Source organism: Clavispora lusitaniae, assembly GCF_014636115.1.
Source record: "Clavispora lusitaniae strain FDAARGOS_655 chromosome Unknown tig00000038_pilon, whole genome shotgun sequence".
Classification (NCBI taxonomy): Eukaryota; Fungi; Ascomycota; class Pichiomycetes; order Serinales; family Metschnikowiaceae; genus Clavispora; species Clavispora lusitaniae.
In genome coordinates, this window is record NW_027093976.1 from 1194119 (window position 1) to 1212880 (window position 18762).

Below are 18762 nucleotides of genomic sequence, written 5' to 3' on the forward strand. Positions count from 1 at the left end.
GTAGATAGCCCATTGTTAGAAAGACTTGCCCATTATTAATTTAAAATGCTGTGATTGTAGGATACAAAGATGACTTCACTTCTTCAGAACCCTTTTTGTCCTGCTCTTCGTGTTGCTTGATCAACTCTGTGATGTGCTTGCGGACAAGGTCGATTATCTCGCGATGTCTCTTCACAGTATCCATATCAAACTCTTTGTCGGTAATCAGCAACTTCTTAAACATATCGATGGTCTCGTCACTTTCACTGGCTTCAACCTTCTCATTTTCGGTATTCTCTGTCTCAAGCTTTTGACCAGATTTCTGACTGTTGCTTACCCCACCAAAATTGGCCGTAACTGGGAAAGAACCAGAACTTTGGAAAACTCCGCCCATTTGTCTCGAAGCATGTGGAAAGCTAGGAGTGTAGCCGACGTTGTGGTTGTTGACAAAATGGCTGTTGTTCTCTGGAGCCTTCGACAGCAATTGTGGCAACATTGGGTAAAGTGGTTGGGTCAGATATTGCTGTTGTTGTGGCTGCTGCTGCTGCTGTTGCTGCAGTTGATGAGATGCCTGGCCTGCCATGCTTTGGTATTGCATGTCTATCAGCGAAGACAAGTTGCTGAAGAACTTTTCAGCTTCATACAAGTTTGGTTGCGTTGTGTGTGCTGGAACAAAGCTTGGAGCCGGTGGAGCACCAAACAAATTGGATTGGTTATTCAAGGATTCCTCCATTCCGTTTAAGCGGTTGTAAATGTCCATATTGTATTGGGGTTCGACCTTGACTCTCTTGTTAACCTCAGTAGGACCGTAAAAGTCATTGAGAATGCCATTCACAAGATGCATATTTTGCTGAAGCGAAGTTCCATCTGCACATCTCTTCCTTTGGTCAGAGTTCATCTGCGCTTGAAGAGCAGAACTGTTATCGAAAAGCTCTGGGTGTGACATTTCATTGCCTAACGCTGTGAAGTGACTGTTGTCCAATGGAAGTTGGCGCTGCTGGTAAGGCATGTACCCATACTGGGCAGCAACATCATATGGTTGCTTGACAGCAACCTTTTGTGCCTTCTTTAAACTCCTTTGGTGGTCCTCTTCATGGATCTTTGTATGCTTCTTCAAGTCCTGTGGTCTCTTGAAGCTCTTTGGACACAAATCGCAATGGTAGGGCTTCAAAGGTACGTGAACACGCAAATGGGAAGTGATGTGATCTCTTTTAACAGTGGTAGTCCCACAGTTGTCCCAAAGACAAGTCAAGGAAAGGTTGTTGGAGCATTTCCTTCCAACATGGTCATTGCATAAATGCTCATACAAGACCTCTGGGGTATCAAAAACAGAGGAGCACGCTTGCCATTTGCAGTAGAAGGGACCTCTCATGTCAGCATCTCTGACCTTTCTGTAGATTTTTTTGGGTTTTTTGACCTCCTCGGCTACAGCAGAGACTGGTTCAGGTTTTGTCTCCACCTTTTGAACAAGATGAGAATGAGGATTGCCGAGGAAGTAAGGAGGATGTTCTGGAGCTACAACTTGCACCACATTCTGCTGGAGGCCAAAGGACTGCGACAGATAACCCCCCATGTAATGCTTTTGTTGCTGAGGCAAGTATTGAGGCGAGTTTTGCGCCAACTCAACATTCTTCTGCAAAGGAGAACTTTCGGAAGATTGCGAAGTGAAAGAAGTCAGTGGAGACCCGCCTGAAGACTGTGTCGTTGGAGAGTTGGAAGAAACTGCATCGGAAACTGCGTCAAGGTCGAAGTCAAGCTCAGAATCGACAGCCTTCTCTGTGGTGGCATTTAAGTAAGTAACCGGGTGCAAATAGTTCATTGAAGCCATGGTTTGCTATATGGATTTTAGGTTCTCAGAGTTGCAGATGGCGATGATCTGGAACGGATGTGAACAGATGTGTTGGTGTCTGCAAATAAATGAAGCCCTCTTTTCTTTGAAAAAGAACCCTTAAAGATAAATAGATCTTGACAGAAAAATGGTAAACTTCGGGTGGGGATTCTTTATGAACAAAGCCACCTGGGTCATTAGTGCCAAGAGTTAAGACGCCAAGATTCCTGCACAGACCAAACGTGCTCCCTTTTCTTGTGTGCTTGATTCCTGTACAATATAGCGAAGCAAAAAAAAAGCGCTGTGGAAATTTGTTGAACCGAGCAAAAAAATTGCCTTCAGCCAGATTCGAACTGACGATCTCCTCATTACTAGTGAGGTGCCTTACCAACTTGGCCATAAAGGCGTAGAAAATCTCCCGGGGGTGAGTCGAACACCCGATCTCAAGATTACAAATCCATTACAGTCTCGCGCCTTAGCCAGCTTGGCCACCGGGAGGAATTTCTGAACGCTTCTCTTCAACGCTCAAACATATCATTGACACTTACCTTTGACTGCAGACAGCTTCTCAGGGTCTGACCTGTAAGTAATGTCACCTTATTAGTATTGCAACTTATTCATGTCCCAACAAGCACCTCCTCAACGTACTGAGGGTTCATCAACACAGACCCAAACGCAAACTATAGTTCCAGTACCAGTTCTACATTTGCGATCCGAGAATGCTCGAACCGACCTGAAGACAAAACAGAAGAAGAAGTCCAAAGCACGAGTAAGGTGGACCGAGGATGTGGTGGACAATGAGAATATGAATAAGAAGAAGACAAAGATTTGCTGCATTTTCCATCCGCAACGCGAGTTTGGCGAGGAGTCCGAGTGCCTGAGTGACAGCTCAAGCGATTCTAGCGACTCTTCTGGTGACGAAAAGGAAACACATGATAAATGTTGTGAGGGGAAAGGTAACGCCTATGAGACACAACCGCACTACAAAAACCAGAGTACACTTCCTAAAAATGCCATTTGATGATACTCATGGTCAATTTCCTTCTTGTAATCTCGAGCAATCGCATATACAATGAGGAGCTGGCAGCCCTTGGACTAAACGAATACGCAATGTGATTATCGTGGGAGACCTATTGATGTCTTGCAGTCTGCTTTGTGTTTATTGGATCAACAGGTGACGATATTCCAGCATGACTAGACTTTTTTTTTATTCTCAACTATGCACATATCCCTTGCGGTTATTTCTAGTGAAACAATGCAGCATTACTTATGGCACGAAGACAAGTCTATGTTGGACATCATTCGATATTGCGGTTTCTTTTTTCATATTCCAACTGATAGTACACACGCAAAGAGATTAATGAATCAAATTTCACGATATTATCTTACTCCATTTTCCAACGGCTATTGAGTTTGTCCAAACTTTTTTCTTTCGCTTTCATCATGTAATGGACTATAGTTTTATAATACAAGGCACGTTTACAGCATTAATGTTTTTTTTAAGCAGTTTTCAAAAATTTTCAGATTCGTATCAAATCGTAAATACATGTTCATCCAAGGTGGCTCCACCTATTAATTAGTAAATTATTAGCGGTCATTTTTAAAGACCCTTTTCTTTCCAGAAGCCTATTCCGGGTTTGTGATATGCAATATGCGGCGTGAGTAATCGTTCTCGTCCGACAAAGACACCTTGTGCTCAAACATCGAGTGTGGGTCCAAGCGGGAGTCAAACTCCAGAATGGGGAACATAGGTGGATTTGTGTCGGTTGTTGTAGGATTAATACGCTTTTTCGAAGGACTTCGGGTATCGGCACCTCCCACAAGCGCAGGACTTAAGAAGGAAAGCATGGATTTGGCAGAGCTATTCCGATTCAATGTGCTGGAGGTGCGCAGCGGTGGCTTGGAAGCGTATATGCTTGAAAGTCTGTTCTTATTCGACATATCCATATCGTCCAATTCGTCCAGACTGTATTGATTTTCTTCGTCATCTTTCCTGTGGGTAAAGCAACAACAATACAAGAGACCGGATATGAGACCCACAACAACAATGCCGACTGCTGTGAATGTTCCAGCAACTTTCCCGGAGGAGTCGAAAAATGATTTGGAGCCCAGGTGTGCTGTCAGCAGAGCCAGCTGCGACGCCAGTTGGGTGATGTATCGAGTGGACACAGAAGCGCCGTTGGTTGTAACGACGATTGTGAGAACGCTCATGGAGATGATCGGCGAGGGGGTGGAACTTGAAGCCGAACTTGAAGTGGGGTCGGAACTAGAGCTTGGGCTTGGACTTGAACTTGGACTGGATTCTGTCGAGGAGCTTGCGGTCGAACTCGAGCTTGAACTTGAACTCGAGCTCGAACTGGACTTTGTGAAAGAGCTGGATCTTGAACTAGAAGTAAAACTAGAACTTGTACTAGAGCTTGTACTAGAGCTTGAACTAGAACTAGTAGAAGTAGAAGTTGCACTTGATTCGCTGATCGAACGAGCAGCTGAGCTAGCACTGAGACTAAAAGCGGAACTTGATGCACTGGCAGGTTGCAGGCTTGCTATCAAGCTGCTGGCACTGTTCTGCCCACTGGCGCTCGTGCCAATGGTGCTGCTTGGAGTCTGGAGCACCACATATCCGTATACCCCGTCTCCCCCACATTGCTCCTGGTCCTTGTATCCGGGACATCCTGTGTTGCATTCGTCCAAGGAAACGGTATCTTCGGGAACATCGTTGGCGCACCAGCAATCTTGATCTTGGGTGATGGCCACGGCGTACCCTTGCCCGCTACAAGTGGTTTTGCACAAGCCATTCAGCATGTATAGGCTAGATGTCTTATCTAGCCCCAAGTTGGTTCGCGAGCAAAGATTGAGAGCCAAGGCATGCGCTGATGGGAGAAGTAAAAGCGCGAGCACAAGAAGGAGCATCTTGAGACTGGCGGGGCTAAGAAAGCGGCAGGGTCTTGTGTCTATATAGGGTGCGATAAGGGCTCAGCACGGAGAAAATAACAGAATATAGGCACAGGATAAAAATAGGTGCGAATCAACGGCGCCTCAACCAAAAATTCAGGAAGAGTGGGGGAAACAATGCCGGAAAAAATGTAGTGCGTTGTCTTTCTCTTTCTATCTTTCTCTCTAATTGTGTCAATTTGATTTACTCCCTTAGCACTACTTTTACTTGTGCCTTTTGCAGTTGCTTATGCACCTTTGTTGTGGTGCCATCTGCCACCCACGCATCTCATTTACGCACGCTGCACCGAAAAAGTGCACATTGCGCCCTGTACTTTGTACTTTATTTTCCATTTGGTTTGACTGTGAATCCTTCTAGCCAATTTGCCTTTCACACCAGTTATTACGATGGTACTGCTCTCAGTTTCTCTACTGTCTCCGAAGTTCATTTAATCTTCGCATGTTTCGCAGACCAGTAGGTGTTCTGTAGTATCGATAGCTTATGCCCGCGCTCACTATACCTCGTATTATTTTTCCTTCTTGTATTTTTTTTTTTTTTTTTTTTGTATTTTTAATTTGGCTTTTCATAAGACACTACTCTATTACTAATACTCCTTCCAAACATTCACTTAGCATTCCCCTTCTGATGTTAGTATTTTATGATGACTACTTCGCCCCACCGATCTCTTTTACTGCTGTATAATACATGTATCCTTTGACTGCCCTCGATGCACCACCACGATCCCTCGTACATCCACATTTCAGATCCGCAGTCGCAGGAACTATACATTAGCCAAATTTGGCACATTTGTTACCCGAAGTATTAGTGCCCCCTCTTTCCGTCCTTGTTTTCCCGCCTGGAAATTCCTCCCGATTCTCATCTCCGGCGTCTCCGGGCACACTTTTCCAGAACAGGATGAAAAGTCGCACCTTTCAGTACACATGTAAACATTAACGCCAAATTCTCATTATGGACATCGAAACGGATATCCGCCTCTTGCGAGAGGAAATCGCAGCTCTTTCCGGTGAGTTGCGACCTCTTCAGACAGAATACGATACCCTCTTCAAGCAAGTGGCTCGTTTCGAATCGGATAACAGGAATTTGTCAAAGCCTGAAAAGCCACCAGTTCCGCCGCCGGAAGATGAAGACGTCCCGCCATTAATCCAGTACTCGTGTTTCGACGACTCCATACGCTCATACTTCGAATCGATGCCTCAAAAACCAGAGCCGAGCATTGACACAGAAAAACTACTTGTGTCTATAGATTGTCGCACACGAGGAAGTGCCCATGCTTTGGAAGAAAGCATTTGGCGATCCAGCGGCGTGACGGCATTTCCTATCGATGATACGCTATACGACAAAAGAGATGATTCACTCTTGGGTCTTCGCTTCGACGTTATGGCCCACTCAACGCTGCGTTTTCTTAAGCCACATTACATAATCTTGCGAAGGCGTCAACCACAGGAAAAGGGCGTAACAGGTGACAATACATGGCTGGTATTCCGATACACTACTCCAGCATATGTCCCATTGGATAGATTGAGTCATTTACTCTCGAGCGGTGAAAACGGACTTGCCCAATTTGTTCACGAAGTTCGTCTGTACCTAACTCACGTTCAGTATAAACATGACAAATTCGATCTGGTGGCCAAAATTACGTACGGTCAATTGCCCGATGCTACCGAATCAGACGATGTCGTGGTGACACGCTTGCAAAAAGATTTAGAATGTCGTCATGTGTCAATTCATATTCAAAACTCAAGAGGTGAACTGCACCAAATCGAACTCATATGCGGTCTTTCCCTGGTGGAAACCGCTTTTTGTACTTTGTCTCCTCAAGACCTCGAAGCACAAACATTAATAGGCGTCATGCTTGCAAATGCTGAGCTAACTTCCATGACATCGAGATTTATAAAGACGTTTTCTTACATGAAGGAGAAACTGTTCCTTTAACGGGCCATGACATTCATTTGTATTTTCATTGCATTCTACTTTTACTCACGTAATTTTCAAACTTATAATTGGTTTTATAGAACAAATACGTAAAAATCAAACAATTTTGGATCGTTAAAAAAATTCCTCTAAACATTCTCAAAAGGCATTGCCGAAACCGGTGCCAGTAGGTTGGTAGCCCAACCCTGTAAAGTTTTGAGCAACAGGACCTCCAGTGATCATCAATGGCTGCCCAGTAGCAGGTTCATCATCCTTCTCCTCCGCTTGCTTTCTCTTCTGCAAGTCATCGTAAACCTCATCAAGCTTCTTGCGGTTCTCGTAAACGATGGAAATTTCATATGGTTTAATGAAGTTGCTTAAGTTGTGCAACCAGCTCAACTCAAGGACATAATCAAACTCGACGAGGTCGTAACTCGAGTACAAGAGGGCGACAAAACATTCGTGATTACCAGTTTCCACAAAGTAGTCCAAAAGTTCATGCGCAAGCTTGGTAGACTTTGAAATTGTCACTGTCTTGATCAAGTCAGCCCATAATTTGTCACTCTTCAAAATCGAAATCGCCTTGTTGTACTTCTTATTCTTGGTGTACAATGTGGCAGAGATTTGTCTGAAAAAGATTATCTTATGGTTTTCCAATCTCTCGGCCAAATCAAGAGAGTTGAATCTGTTGCTAGTTTCACTCTCGATGGCAGAGTTCAACGACTTGTAGTCCTCCTCCTCGATCAACAAGTCATGGTAGGCACTGTTGACAATAGAGTTGTTCTTATCGAGCACAGAAATCAAGAAAGGCTTAATCAATGGCAAGTTGTCTGACTTGACGAACATCCTGACAACTCTTGGTAAATCAAGTTTAGGTGTCAAAACAGACAATAAGTCAACCAAAAGAGTTGGGTTCTCGGACATGTAGAAGTTGATAGCCTTGTAATATATCTCCAAGTTAGACACCTTCACGATGATTTCCTTGAAAGATGAATGATCGAAGGCAACTTCAGACTTATCAATCATAGTCAAAGCAGCGTTGTCCCATTCTTCGTAGTGGCAGTACAAGAAGATCAACTCAGGATACAAATGCGCATCCTCACAAGCACTCAACACTTTTGGAATGTTAATTCTTGACCAGAACAATTTCAAATGTTCCATAACCTTCTCCGGTCTGTATTTAGAGTAGAGGATAGCTAACTCGGTGAACATTCCCATATGTGCTCTCTCCAAGCCCAAACCACTTTCGAAAAGCGAAATTACCTCGTCGAAGTAACCATTGTACTCATAGGTTCTAACCAACGCGGGTAACTCCTCAGCATCAATAATTAAGTTCAAACCACAGATTTGAGCCAATCTGAACTCCTTGTTCTCAATACATGCGCTGTTCACCTGCTTCCAAACATTGGTGTTTGAAGCCTTTCTGGCACAGTCAACAGCACCTTGGTAATCCTCTAAATAAACCAAGGTTGTAGCAAGCTTGGAGTACTTTGAAATATTGGAGTACAAAATTTTGGCCGCCTTGTAATTTTTAGCCTCAAATAATTTGTCACCAATTTCTTCCAAGACAGCAACGTTAGGGCCAGCAACAAACTTCTCAATTTCTGATAACTTGTTCAAAGATGCGTAACAGTTGATCACAGCATTGTCAACGATTGGCTCTCTCAATGTCTCTCTAGCCATTTCTAAGAATGGGATCAATTCCTCTTCTTTTCCAGCACGTTCAGCGATTTCGATGACCTGTTCGAAGTTGCTAGGGTTCTTGGACTTGACATAAGAGCTAATAGCTTCTGGAATACGTAAGCCGTTCAATTGCGCAGTACCCAATTGGAACCACAATTCAGGAGTATCGTATTTCTCGGCATATTGTTCACCTCTGTCGAGGGACATGATATCTTCAACTAAGACCTTCATAGCTTCGCTTCTTAATTCGAATTTGTCATATACATCGAAAGCTTCTTCAAACAAGTCGTTGTCAATACACAATGGAGCGATCTCAGTGGGATCATACTTGTCCAATTTCTCAACATAGTTTGCAACACGAGATGGGTCAGCTTTAATCGCTGTTAAGATCAATAAACCTTGCAAAGAAGTGTTATCGTTAAATGGAGAAGGCTCCAAAATGATTTTCTCTAACAACTCAATCAATTCTTGTGGTAAGTCATTTTCCATGAAAGCCTTGACTGTAACGGAAACAGGCTCGGGATCACTCAATTCTGGGATGCCTGTTGACACAACTTGGTCGATAAGCTGTCTTCTGTGTACGTTGTCTGGAGACAAGACCTTCGCCCACAAATCAAAGTCGGATTTAGCTAACAAGTATCTAGCTTGATACTTGTACATCTTATTTTCGTTGGTGATGTTGATTAATTCATCATCGTTTCCTCCTTTAGAGTAGGCAATATATGCCAAGTACGGATCTCTCTTTTCACAGTATCTGCCAACAGCCAATGTGTCGTAATTGTCATTCTCTTGCAAGAATTTCTCTGGACTATTATTGGAATCAATGTAGATTTTAGCCAAAGTATTGTAGACCTCTTGGTCAGTCGAACCACCCTCCAAAGTTTTCTCCAAGAATGGCAATAAGATCTTCAAGCGGTTTCTCTTCTCGACTTCCTGGACCAATTCTTTCAAAGGAACGCGGCCAAGAACTGACATCAACAAGCCTTTGATGATGTTCTCATCACAATCAACATCTAACAATCCTGCAACTACTTGTGGAGTGTTTGCTGGGTTGACCTGTTGAACGTAAACTTCGATAAACTTGAAGTATTGGTTCTTGTACAAGTACAAAATCAAATCATGGACGAAGTTGAATCTGTCACAAACAATAATCAATGGCAATTGGTCATCCAATTTAAACTCCTTCAAAAAGTTTTTGACTTTCTCGCCATTGTAAACGTTGTTGTCTCTGACAACTCTCTCAATTTCTTTAGTCTGGTTCATCTTCGCTGCGGCTTCGATGTACTTGAACACCACATCAGGATCTTGAGTTAAGTTGACAATAGATGACAAGTAGTAGTACTTACCCTCGTTGCACTTATATGTTTCAAAAAGTTTGATCAAGTTCAATGGACCGAGCAAATCGGAGTACTTAGTTGCAACTTGAATGACGACTTGCAAGTTTTGTTGAATGTTGTTGCTCAACAATTCGTTCAAGCAAGCCATGGATTGTTGGACATTCAACTGACCAAAATAAGAGACTAACCAGTCATTTGGCAAAACGTTTGTGTGCACAACGACCCTCTTGATATCTTTCAAGTCATCGTAGTGTTCTAAAGCTCTTTGAAACAAGCCAGACTTTTCACACAACTTGCCAATACTTGGTTTGTCATAGTGGCTAAACATGTTATTACCCAAAATTGCATCAGCGACTTGTGGAGCATGCAACAAGTTGATTTCTAAAACCTTTGTTTGCAAGTGACCGTCAGAAGGAGAATCATTTTTCAAAGCATCCAACAAAAATGCGGTACCTTGTTGGATAAAGTTTTGGGAAAAGAACAAGTCGGCAATGTTTTCAACATTCAAGTTGGCCGTATTATTAGCCAATAAGGAGGTAGCAAACTCGCTAGCTTTGTCTGGGTTTACGCGAACAAGGTTTTGAATCAAGTTGGTGTAGTCTGGTTCATAGTTTACCTTCTGGCAGTATGGCAAAATCTTGTCAAACTGGCCCAATTCTGCTAAGCAGGAGACAACCTTGATGTTTACGTTGGCCCTAACGTAAATTGCCAATGCCAAAGCAGTATCGTTATACGATTTGACAATGTCACCCAACTCCTCGGAAGACGTCAATTTATCCTCCTTCAACCATTTTTCAAACAATGGCTTACGGTCTTGCTGCAAGACAGGCTTCGCAAGTTCAATAGACTCATATTTGTTCAACGAGCCTCTGTCCAACAAAGTGGAAAAATATTGCAAAATAGGAGAAATCTGACCTGGTTGAGGGGTGATGTGTTTCAATTTGTTGATAGTTTCTTGTGTTCTCAATTGCTCTGAAGAAGCTGCAACTTTGGCAGCGTTAGCGTAGTCACCTTGGTTCAAGTAGTTCTGGAATTGTTGTTGGAACAAGTTTTCTGCTCCAGGGAATCCTCCGCGAGAAGCAAGGGACAATGCCAAGTTGACATCGGACAACTTTTCCAAAACGTATGGAATAATCTTGTCCTTGGAAACTTCCACAGCCAAAACCTGTCCGGATTTATTGATGGTAATAATACCAGTGCTATCGTTGTACGGAGCCGCGGTGAAAACGGGATCGGCTGTGATCCGGTTTACAAACAAGTTGGAGCCGGATTCAATGTCATACAAATGAATGAAACCGTATTTGGTCAAAATGTAAATGATTCCGTACTTGTTGGAAGCCTGCAAACTGATTGGGAAGTCATTGGTAGCATCTGGAGGGAAGAAAATATCAACAGATTTTTTGTGGAAAGGTGGGTTACCATCCACATGGTCGATTTCAATAATGTGCAAGTTTCCTTGGCCCAGTGCAGCTTTGTTTCCAATACAAAACACCTTTGTTGGCAGGTGAGCACCGCTTAAAGTGATCTGAGCAAACTTGCAGACATGACCCTCAATAGCTTGCGACACATTTCTAGCTTTGGAGTACAATTGGATATGACCCGCAATGCGGCCATCTTCTTGCGCAATACCTGTAACAGCAAACCAATTTAGGTCTGGCTCCGCCACAAAGTTTATGATTTGACAGTTGTTCAATGAGTGGTGTCTGTCAGTCAACTTGACTGGTCCATTGTTGGTACCGTCAAAGATAGACCAGATGTAAATATCTGTCGCTGTAACAAGACCCAATACATCGTCAGTCAACCACTTCCAAAGAACAACTGGAGACTCGATAGTGTGAGACTTTAATCTTTGCTTGGTGCCCAAGTTGAAAATCTGCAAAGCGGTGCCATTGGCTCTCAATGCAATAACATTCTCCTTAGGGTGCATAATGGCATTGTCTGCCGACATGTTTTTTCTGGTGACTTCGAAGTTGTTGTGCAAATCGACAATGGCCACGGTGTTCCCCTGGGCTCCACTTTCTCTCACACATATGTAGTGGTCAGACTCCAATGTCGTGGACTTAAAATCGAGAGACTGGGGCAGAATGCCCAACTGCGTCAACTCAGACAATTGAGTGAAGTTGATGGGAATATCAGACATTGTTTCTCTCGGCGAAATAAAAAAACTTGAAGAAGTAACAAGGGCCGGAAAAAGCGACTAGTCAATTGATTCCACAACTAGCGGCTGTAAATATGGCAGAAGCAGGAAACGTATTGATGAGTGTTTTCCAGTCTAGCCAGGAGTATTACAATCGAAAGTACTTGGAGAACAGCAAGGTAAGTTAGGGGGATTTTCTATCAATGTGAGTGAGGACGGCGTGTAGTGTTCTCGTTGGCTTATGTAAGCAAACAGCCACGCTAGAGGCGCATGCCGGATATGGGGTACGGATGTTGGGGTAGTTAACCGTGTTCCCCGAATGAATGGAACTAGAGCTTAAAATATCAATGATTGTAAGAATGATGGTTTTCGGAATGCTTCATTGATCCTATTATGAGCATGTGTATATTCTAGCTTCATTTACGCCAGTTTACTTACGAGCTTTTTGGGGAGGCTTATTTAAATAATGCGCATGGTTGTAGTATAAGACGAGGCCAGCTTGTCTCACATAAAGCTCTTTTACCTCACTATATCGGTGGCCGAACTAATTGTAGTACCTCATCTACTATTGCATTCGAGAAGCCGCTCGAGGAATTCCAGTCTAATTTAGACTCGTATCTTTGAAGATATTCCTCCACCAGATTCCACTCGCTGCCGTACCAGTCGCCTGTGAGAATACTGATTTCCATGCGTTTTCTGTATTCTGCACCGTATTCTTTTAACTTAAAAAGACGATTTGTTTCCCAGTCAACGAGCCAGTAGCCGATCTTACGGTATGCCACCTTCACGTAGTCCGGGGTGACAAAGAGAGGACTATCATTGTCCCTATTTTCCCAGATAGCCAAGCATTTTGCAAGCGTCATTATGTCTTCCAATGCGCTGAAAGAAGGTCTTGTTGTGAGCGGAGCCAAAGAACAAAGTCTATGAGACCTTGTAAACACCAACAACGAGCAAATGTACTCTTGGATAGATGGTTTGGCAAACACAGAATCAAGGCGTAATCTGCTTTTTATGATCTCCTCTTTCATTTTGTCGGATGAGAAACTTGTGTCTGCGCCTATGAAACAACTTTGGGAAAACCAGAATCGATTCTTGATATGCTGATATATCTGCGGCAAACGGTGGTTCACATCCAATACTGGTATAACGAGGTGCATTTCTGGTTTAACCACTTGATACTCTCCAAATTTGATGGGGTCCGTTGGTGCTTTGTTTCTCAGAGCAAGATTGTTGTATTGATCTAACTCATCAAAAATCCGAATAACACTTGTTTTGAGGGCCACATCCATGTTTAAAATGTCCAAATTCTTCCATATTACGACCTCGTGAAGCTTGGGGAATTCACCTTCTTCTGTCTTTACCATTCTTCGCGTAACTTGATTGTAAATATCGTCCTGGTATCGTAGGAGGTCGATCTCCACCACATCATGCATCTCGAAATTCTCAATTATTGTTCGTCGTAAATCTTTTATGCAATTTGCAACATCATTGGTGTGGATTGCAATATTCTTTTGTGCTATAAGGCTCAACGAGAGAGCCATTTGCACATTCTTCATCGTCAGAACTTCGTTGTGCTTTCAAGCTTTCAAGGCTTCTATAAAAATAAACCAGTACACCCAAATTGTCAAGATTGATTCACAATTTCAACAAAGTCGCTGTGTTTAGCTGAAATGTCTTAAAGTAAATTAAGTGAGAAGCATTACCGATTTATGTAGTTCTACTTCTTAACTTTTTGGTTTTTCGTTGTTGTACTTGTCTTCTTGCCATCTACAGATTTAGTCAGTATTGAAAAGATTTTGCGAAATACAAGTTGTGCTGGAAGTGATAGTACACTGGCTCTAAAAAGGAACAAAAAAAAAGTACATTCATTTTTTTATTTTTATTTCCGGGGTTCACATATTCTTTTGGCAGAACTACAATCGTTTGTCTTAGCAATATGCTCCTACCACCTGTTGCAGAAGAATTACATGTTCTCTCGTTTTCCTGTTTCTCTGTACAGAAAGAACTTCAAATTGGAAAATGAATACTTGTTGCTCTTGGAATTAAGATTTACTAACTACCAAAGAGTAAAATTCTCGAGATGAATATAAAGACTAAATATTGGAGCCATAAAGATTAAACATACCTATTGGAGCCATAAAAATTCACGTTCAAAAAGGGACTCCGTGGCCAAGCTGGCTAAGGCGTAAGACTGTTAATCTTGAGATCGTGAGTTCGATCCTCACCGGGGTCGCCATTTCTTTTTTTGCTATTTTGTTCGGTTCCCTGCTTATGAAACGAATATGATGTCCTGAATTATTTGCCTTCTGAAAAAGATATCTGGCCGCATCTCTCACATTTTAACTGAATTAGATTCTATTAACCAGATTCCTTCGCGCCTACTTAAGGTACTTGAACTTCGTGCAGTACATTACATCTCTCTTTATTCAAGACCAGCTATGGCACCTCCCATCTATGTAAAGGGTGGTGTTTGGACAAATGTGGAAGATCAGATTCTTAAGGCGGCAGTATCAAAGTACGGGTTAACACAATGGGCTCGTGTAGCGTCGTTACTACCGAAGAAAACAGCCAAGCAAGCGAAAGCTCGATGGAATGAATACTTGAATCCCCTTATTAACAGAACGGATTGGACAAAAGAAGAAGATGAGAAACTTTTGAGCTTAGCCAAGCTTATGCCTAACCAGTGGAGAAGCATATCTCCTATAATGGGTAGGACAGCCACGCAATGTGTGGAAAGGTATCAAAAACTTTTAGAAGAGGCGGTAAAAGGCGAAGATAGCGATAGAAGCGATGTCGAGGATTTGAAACTTACTGGTCCTGGGATCGAGACACTTCCTGCTCTCGGAAATGCCTTTGAAAGTTTACCATCGCGACCGGACTTGGAGGATATGGATGATGATGAGAGGGAAATGCTTTCAGAGGCGAAGGCAAGATTGGCTAATACTCAAGGTAAAAAGGCAAAGCGGAAGGATAGGGAAAGAATGTTGGAAGAAAGCAAACGTATTTCATTGCTTCAGAAGAGACGTGAGCTCAAAGCAGCTGGTATCAAAGTCAGTTTGGAGCTGAAAAATCGAAAGAAAAGACAAGCTTTTGATTACAACGCTGACATCCCTCATGAGCATACACCTCTTCCTGGACTTTTTGATACGACAGAAGAGGAACAAAGGACGGAAAAAGAAGCCTTACTGTTCGAAAAAACAGTTAATATCAAGGGAATGGCTATGTCTGATGTGGAGAAAAGTAACAAACGAAAAGCTGAGGAGTTGGTCAAAAGGGAGTCCAACAAGTCACTTAAAGAGATAAAAGGTGCAGCAGAAGCTTCTACACTAGCCGCTGAAGAGGATTTGAAACGACGAAAGCTCAACATCCCCGCGCCAGGAGAGAAAGAAACGACCAGAAACATAGAGGAGCGCATCAAACTCAAATCGAAAGATATAATTGAACTGCAAAAAACGAATAGTAATATCTTCACATCTCCAGCTGCATCTCATGAAGTACCAAGACAAATTGATTTTGAACCTCACAAAATGACACAAAGAATTCCAAAGAAGAAGCTCGTAGAGCTCATATCCAAATCTCTCGCTAGGTTACCTAAAACCACAAAGAGGGTTCAGTTAGTGTTGCCACAGCTTGATCTGCATGAGGATCTTGTTACTGCAGAACTTGAAGAGGACTCGACCAATAAGGCGGAAGCACTCAAGCTTCTTCAACGGGTTGAGGAAGAAAAAGCAAAACTCCGTCGTTCTCAAGTAGTGCAAAGAGAATACCATATCCCGAACCCTAAGACGTTGGTCCTTCCTTCCGAGGATGGCCTCTCTGTCATTGAAAAGGAAATTGCAACGGAATTTCATGCTCTCATTAAGTCTGACTACAAAGAGTTTGTGGACTCCCTGGCAAGCGGTAACATTGTGCACATTCTAGAGGAAGAAGAGTACAACACGATTAAGGATTTGATTTCAAAGGAGTGCAAGGATCAAGAGCACGTAATGAAACAATTATTGGAACGTTCAACAAATTTGCCTCATACTACAGATGCCATGGATAGGGTCTATGATCTCATCCAAGAATTGTCGAGCCGAGCGGAAGCATATGAATTCCCTATTATGGATTCTTGGAACAGGTATTATGAAGAAGTTCGTTCTCAGATTGAGGGAATCAATGAAAAGTATGAAAACTTGTCTCAGTTAGACATTGAGACACGTTTATACACTTCCATAGCCGATCAAGAGACGGAAGCCATTAAATGGAGAACAGCAAGATTGAAGAAAACAATGGAAGATATCTCTAGAGCTGAGACACGAACTTTGAAAAAAAGAGATAGTCTCTACTAATAATCTTACGACAAATTATTAATGGTTCTTTGCATTCTAGTTACGTTTATCAAGAATAATTTAGGCATCAGATTAGCATATCGCGCACATGACGGTAAACTGTATAACATGGTCCTGCATCACTTACTGATCAGATCTCTAAAGCTTCACTCATTAATATGTTTCCGAACCTATTGTGCATTAAATATCGATTAGTCAATGAAGCCCCAATCAAGGATAGTCTTGCTGATATTATAAGGAAAGATTTTTTCCAACCTGTTTCATCTTTCAAAGACGATCTTGAACGTGTTCAGCTTCTCCAGAATTCCATTGCTCATGCATCAAAATCAGAAGATAGCCCTTTTGAATGGTTACAAAACCGCTTGGAGGAGTATTACTACCTCGTCAAAGATATATTAGTCAAATTCCCTGAGAACTGTGTTACATTTACGTGGTATGATACGCTAGGATATAAACCAAGACAGTGCCCAGCCACTGGTTGGAATAAAGAACAGTCGCAATTGATTTATCAGATGGGATGTCTTTTTTCTCAGAAAGCATGTAATGAAAATTCCTTTACAGATGATGGATTGAAACAAGCATGCTCATACTTCAAGCTTGCTGCTGGTTGTTTTGATGTTCTTGTAAATGAGCAGTCGGATTTGAAGTTCCTCGATGATAACACTCTTCTATGCTTGAGATCACTTATGGTAGCAGAGGCACAGGAGGTAGTTTGGCTGAAAGCAATATCCAACGCAACTATGAAAAACTCAGTGATTGCTCGTCTCTCCATAAAAGTGTCTGAATTATACCAAGTAGCGTTGAAATACGCCGAAAACTCCGATCACATAATTTTAGACTGGATCAATCATTTCAAGGTGAAAATACATCATTTTCAAGCAGCGTCTCACTACAGAATGGCTATTGTGGCACAAGACAATTTTGAGTATGGAGTGCAAGTGGCCCACTTGAAGCATGCCTCCGAATGTTGCACAAAAGCAATACAATTCAAGCGATATGTTAATCAGAATGTCGTTGAAGACTTAGTAGGTTTAATGGATGCAGTCAACACCAGTTATCGCTCTGCTGAAAAAGACAATGATTTGGTTTATTTGAAACCAGTTCCACATTATAACGAACTACCAGAAATTCTAGGGGTGTCTATGGTTAGCATTGAGACACCTACATTTTTGAAAAGCAGGCCCGAAACTTGCAAAGAAGTTTTCAAGACCTTATTACCTTTTCGCGTCATTCAAGTTGCACAGGCTTTTAGAGAGAGACAAGACCAGTTCATCATTGACAAGTTTCAAAAGCCCGTACATGCACTTTCTCAATTACTCAATACATTTTTGACAGAGCGGGACTTGCCTGCTTCAATTGATACCATTCAAAAACCAGAGAATTTGCCAGACTCAATTGTTCATCATGCGCAAGAAATATCCTCTTATGGTGGAATAGAGTTCATTGAACTGTCGATGGACGAAATTTCAAAACTAAGGCAAAACTGTATTGAGTTGGTTGTATCTTGTGAGGAACGACTTCGCATGGAAAAATACGAAGATGATTTGCTAAGGCATAGGGAAGGATCTACCCGCTGGAACCGGCCATCTTCAGATGTTGTGTCATCGGCACTATATTCTAGAATCGATAGAATGAAGGGTTATCTTGAGCAGGGAAAACAAAGTGATAACCTAATCGGTCAAAGGTATTTCTCTATTCAAGATAAACTAAAGGTTTACTGCGAAGGGTATGAGCTGCTTAAACGCAGCATTCCATGCTCGACGCATGTAAAAGTTGATCCCTCCGTTGGTAAGCTATTGTCAGAATTAAGGCAATTGCTCGTTGATGTGGAAAAGATGGAGGCGAACAGGCATAGATTCTTGTCAAGCATTGAAATAAAATCAAGAGAACACGCAATATTACCAGTTATTTTGAATGATTTCAAGAGGAACCCTGGTAAGTTCCAGGACCCCGAAGGAGTAATTGACGCGACTAAATTTGAATTTCTTTACGAACAACATTTAAAGTACTTTAGCAGTGACCTAGAGTACGTGGAGAAACTGAAGAGAAAGCAGATGGAATTGGAAGAAGAAATCCATATAGCCAATGTTAAATTTCTGGAGGCGAAATCAATAAGTTATGACCATTCTCAGAAGTTGAGGCACGATGCCTTACAGGATTTTGAATTTGCATACACACAATTCTTGGAGTTGATTTCGAACTTAAATGATGCTTCGAAATTTTACACTGATTTTATGGATAGAGGAAATATTGTCCTCCGAGAAACGGAAGATTTTCTATATTCGAGGAGGGAAGAAGCTCGCGAACTCGAAATCAGTATCCGCAATCAGGAGAAATTATCCAATATAGAACAGAGTATGGTATCTGGAAATACTCCTATGCACTTGCCTCAGGCCCAAAAAGCCACTAGAACATTACGAAGAGATTGAAATAATTGTGGTGCACATTATAAGTGCGCGACATTTTTGAATAGGTTTATTTCACACTCGATGATCCTACGATATTTACGGTATATGAAAAATTACATCATGACTCAACCGAAAAAGAACGTCATCACCATCGTAGGAACCACCGGTGTCGGGAAGTCGCAAGTATGTTTCTTC

At 42.1% G+C, this 18762-nt stretch overlaps 8 protein-coding genes and 3 non-coding genes across 11 annotated transcripts; 5 read left to right on the forward strand and 6 right to left on the reverse strand. All coding sequences in view use genetic code 12, as the record gives it.

Moving 5' to 3' along the window:
* Positions 1–40: 40 nt before the first annotated feature.
* RIM101 (alkaline-responsive transcriptional regulator) lies at positions 41–1807 on the reverse strand (the record flags this gene model as incomplete). Its single annotated transcript, XM_002618231.2, has 1 exon — positions 41–1807. The coding sequence occupies one exon, from the start codon at positions 1805–1807 to the stop codon at positions 41–43; it is 1767 nt and encodes a 588-aa protein (XP_002618277.2).
* A 333-nt stretch (positions 1808–2140) lies between these two features.
* Positions 2141–2213, reverse strand: FOB63_005544. The gene has a single exon. It is a non-coding gene; the product is annotated as a tRNA-Thr (tRNA).
* An 8-nt stretch (positions 2214–2221) lies between these two features.
* FOB63_005543 lies at positions 2222–2305 on the reverse strand. The gene has a single exon. It is a non-coding gene; the product is annotated as a tRNA-Tyr (tRNA).
* A 121-nt stretch (positions 2306–2426) lies between these two features.
* On the forward strand, positions 2427–2828 carry FOB63_001652 (type 1 protein phosphatase-activating protein YPI1; the record flags this gene model as incomplete). The annotated part of the gene is made up of 1 exon (XM_002618230.1): positions 2427–2828. The coding sequence occupies one exon, from the start codon at positions 2427–2429 to the stop codon at positions 2826–2828; it is 402 nt and encodes a 133-aa protein (XP_002618276.1).
* A 605-nt stretch (positions 2829–3433) lies between these two features.
* On the reverse strand, positions 3434–4717 carry WSC4 (Wsc4p; the record flags this gene model as incomplete). Its single annotated transcript, XM_002618229.2, has 1 exon — positions 3434–4717. One exon carries the CDS (start codon positions 4715–4717, stop codon positions 3434–3436), a length of 1284 nt encoding a protein of 427 aa, XP_002618275.2.
* Positions 4718–5708: 991 nt separating this feature from the next.
* CTF5 (Ctf5p) lies at positions 5709–6692 on the forward strand (the record flags this gene model as incomplete). The annotated part of the gene is made up of 1 exon (XM_002618228.2): positions 5709–6692. The coding sequence occupies one exon, from the start codon at positions 5709–5711 to the stop codon at positions 6690–6692; it is 984 nt and encodes a 327-aa protein (XP_002618274.2).
* A 138-nt stretch (positions 6693–6830) lies between these two features.
* CHC1 (clathrin heavy chain) lies at positions 6831–11831 on the reverse strand (the record flags this gene model as incomplete). The annotated part of the gene is made up of 1 exon (XM_002618227.2): positions 6831–11831. One exon carries the CDS (start codon positions 11829–11831, stop codon positions 6831–6833), a length of 5001 nt encoding a protein of 1666 aa, XP_002618273.2.
* A 524-nt stretch (positions 11832–12355) lies between these two features.
* Positions 12356–13384, reverse strand: FOB63_001656 (uncharacterized protein; the record flags this gene model as incomplete). Its single annotated transcript, XM_002618224.2, has 1 exon — positions 12356–13384. The coding sequence occupies one exon, from the start codon at positions 13382–13384 to the stop codon at positions 12356–12358; it is 1029 nt and encodes a 342-aa protein (XP_002618270.1).
* Positions 13385–13987: 603 nt separating this feature from the next.
* Positions 13988–14061, forward strand: FOB63_005530. The gene has a single exon. It is a non-coding gene; the product is annotated as a tRNA-Asn (tRNA).
* A 205-nt stretch (positions 14062–14266) lies between these two features.
* On the forward strand, positions 14267–16159 carry CEF1 (Cef1p; the record flags this gene model as incomplete). The annotated part of the gene is made up of 1 exon (XM_002618223.2): positions 14267–16159. One exon carries the CDS (start codon positions 14267–14269, stop codon positions 16157–16159), a length of 1893 nt encoding a protein of 630 aa, XP_002618269.2.
* A 158-nt stretch (positions 16160–16317) lies between these two features.
* On the forward strand, positions 16318–18588 carry RIM20 (Rim20p; the record flags this gene model as incomplete). Its single annotated transcript, XM_002618222.2, has 1 exon — positions 16318–18588. One exon carries the CDS (start codon positions 16318–16320, stop codon positions 18586–18588), a length of 2271 nt encoding a protein of 756 aa, XP_002618268.2.
* Between the last annotated feature and the right edge of the window lie 174 nt (positions 18589–18762).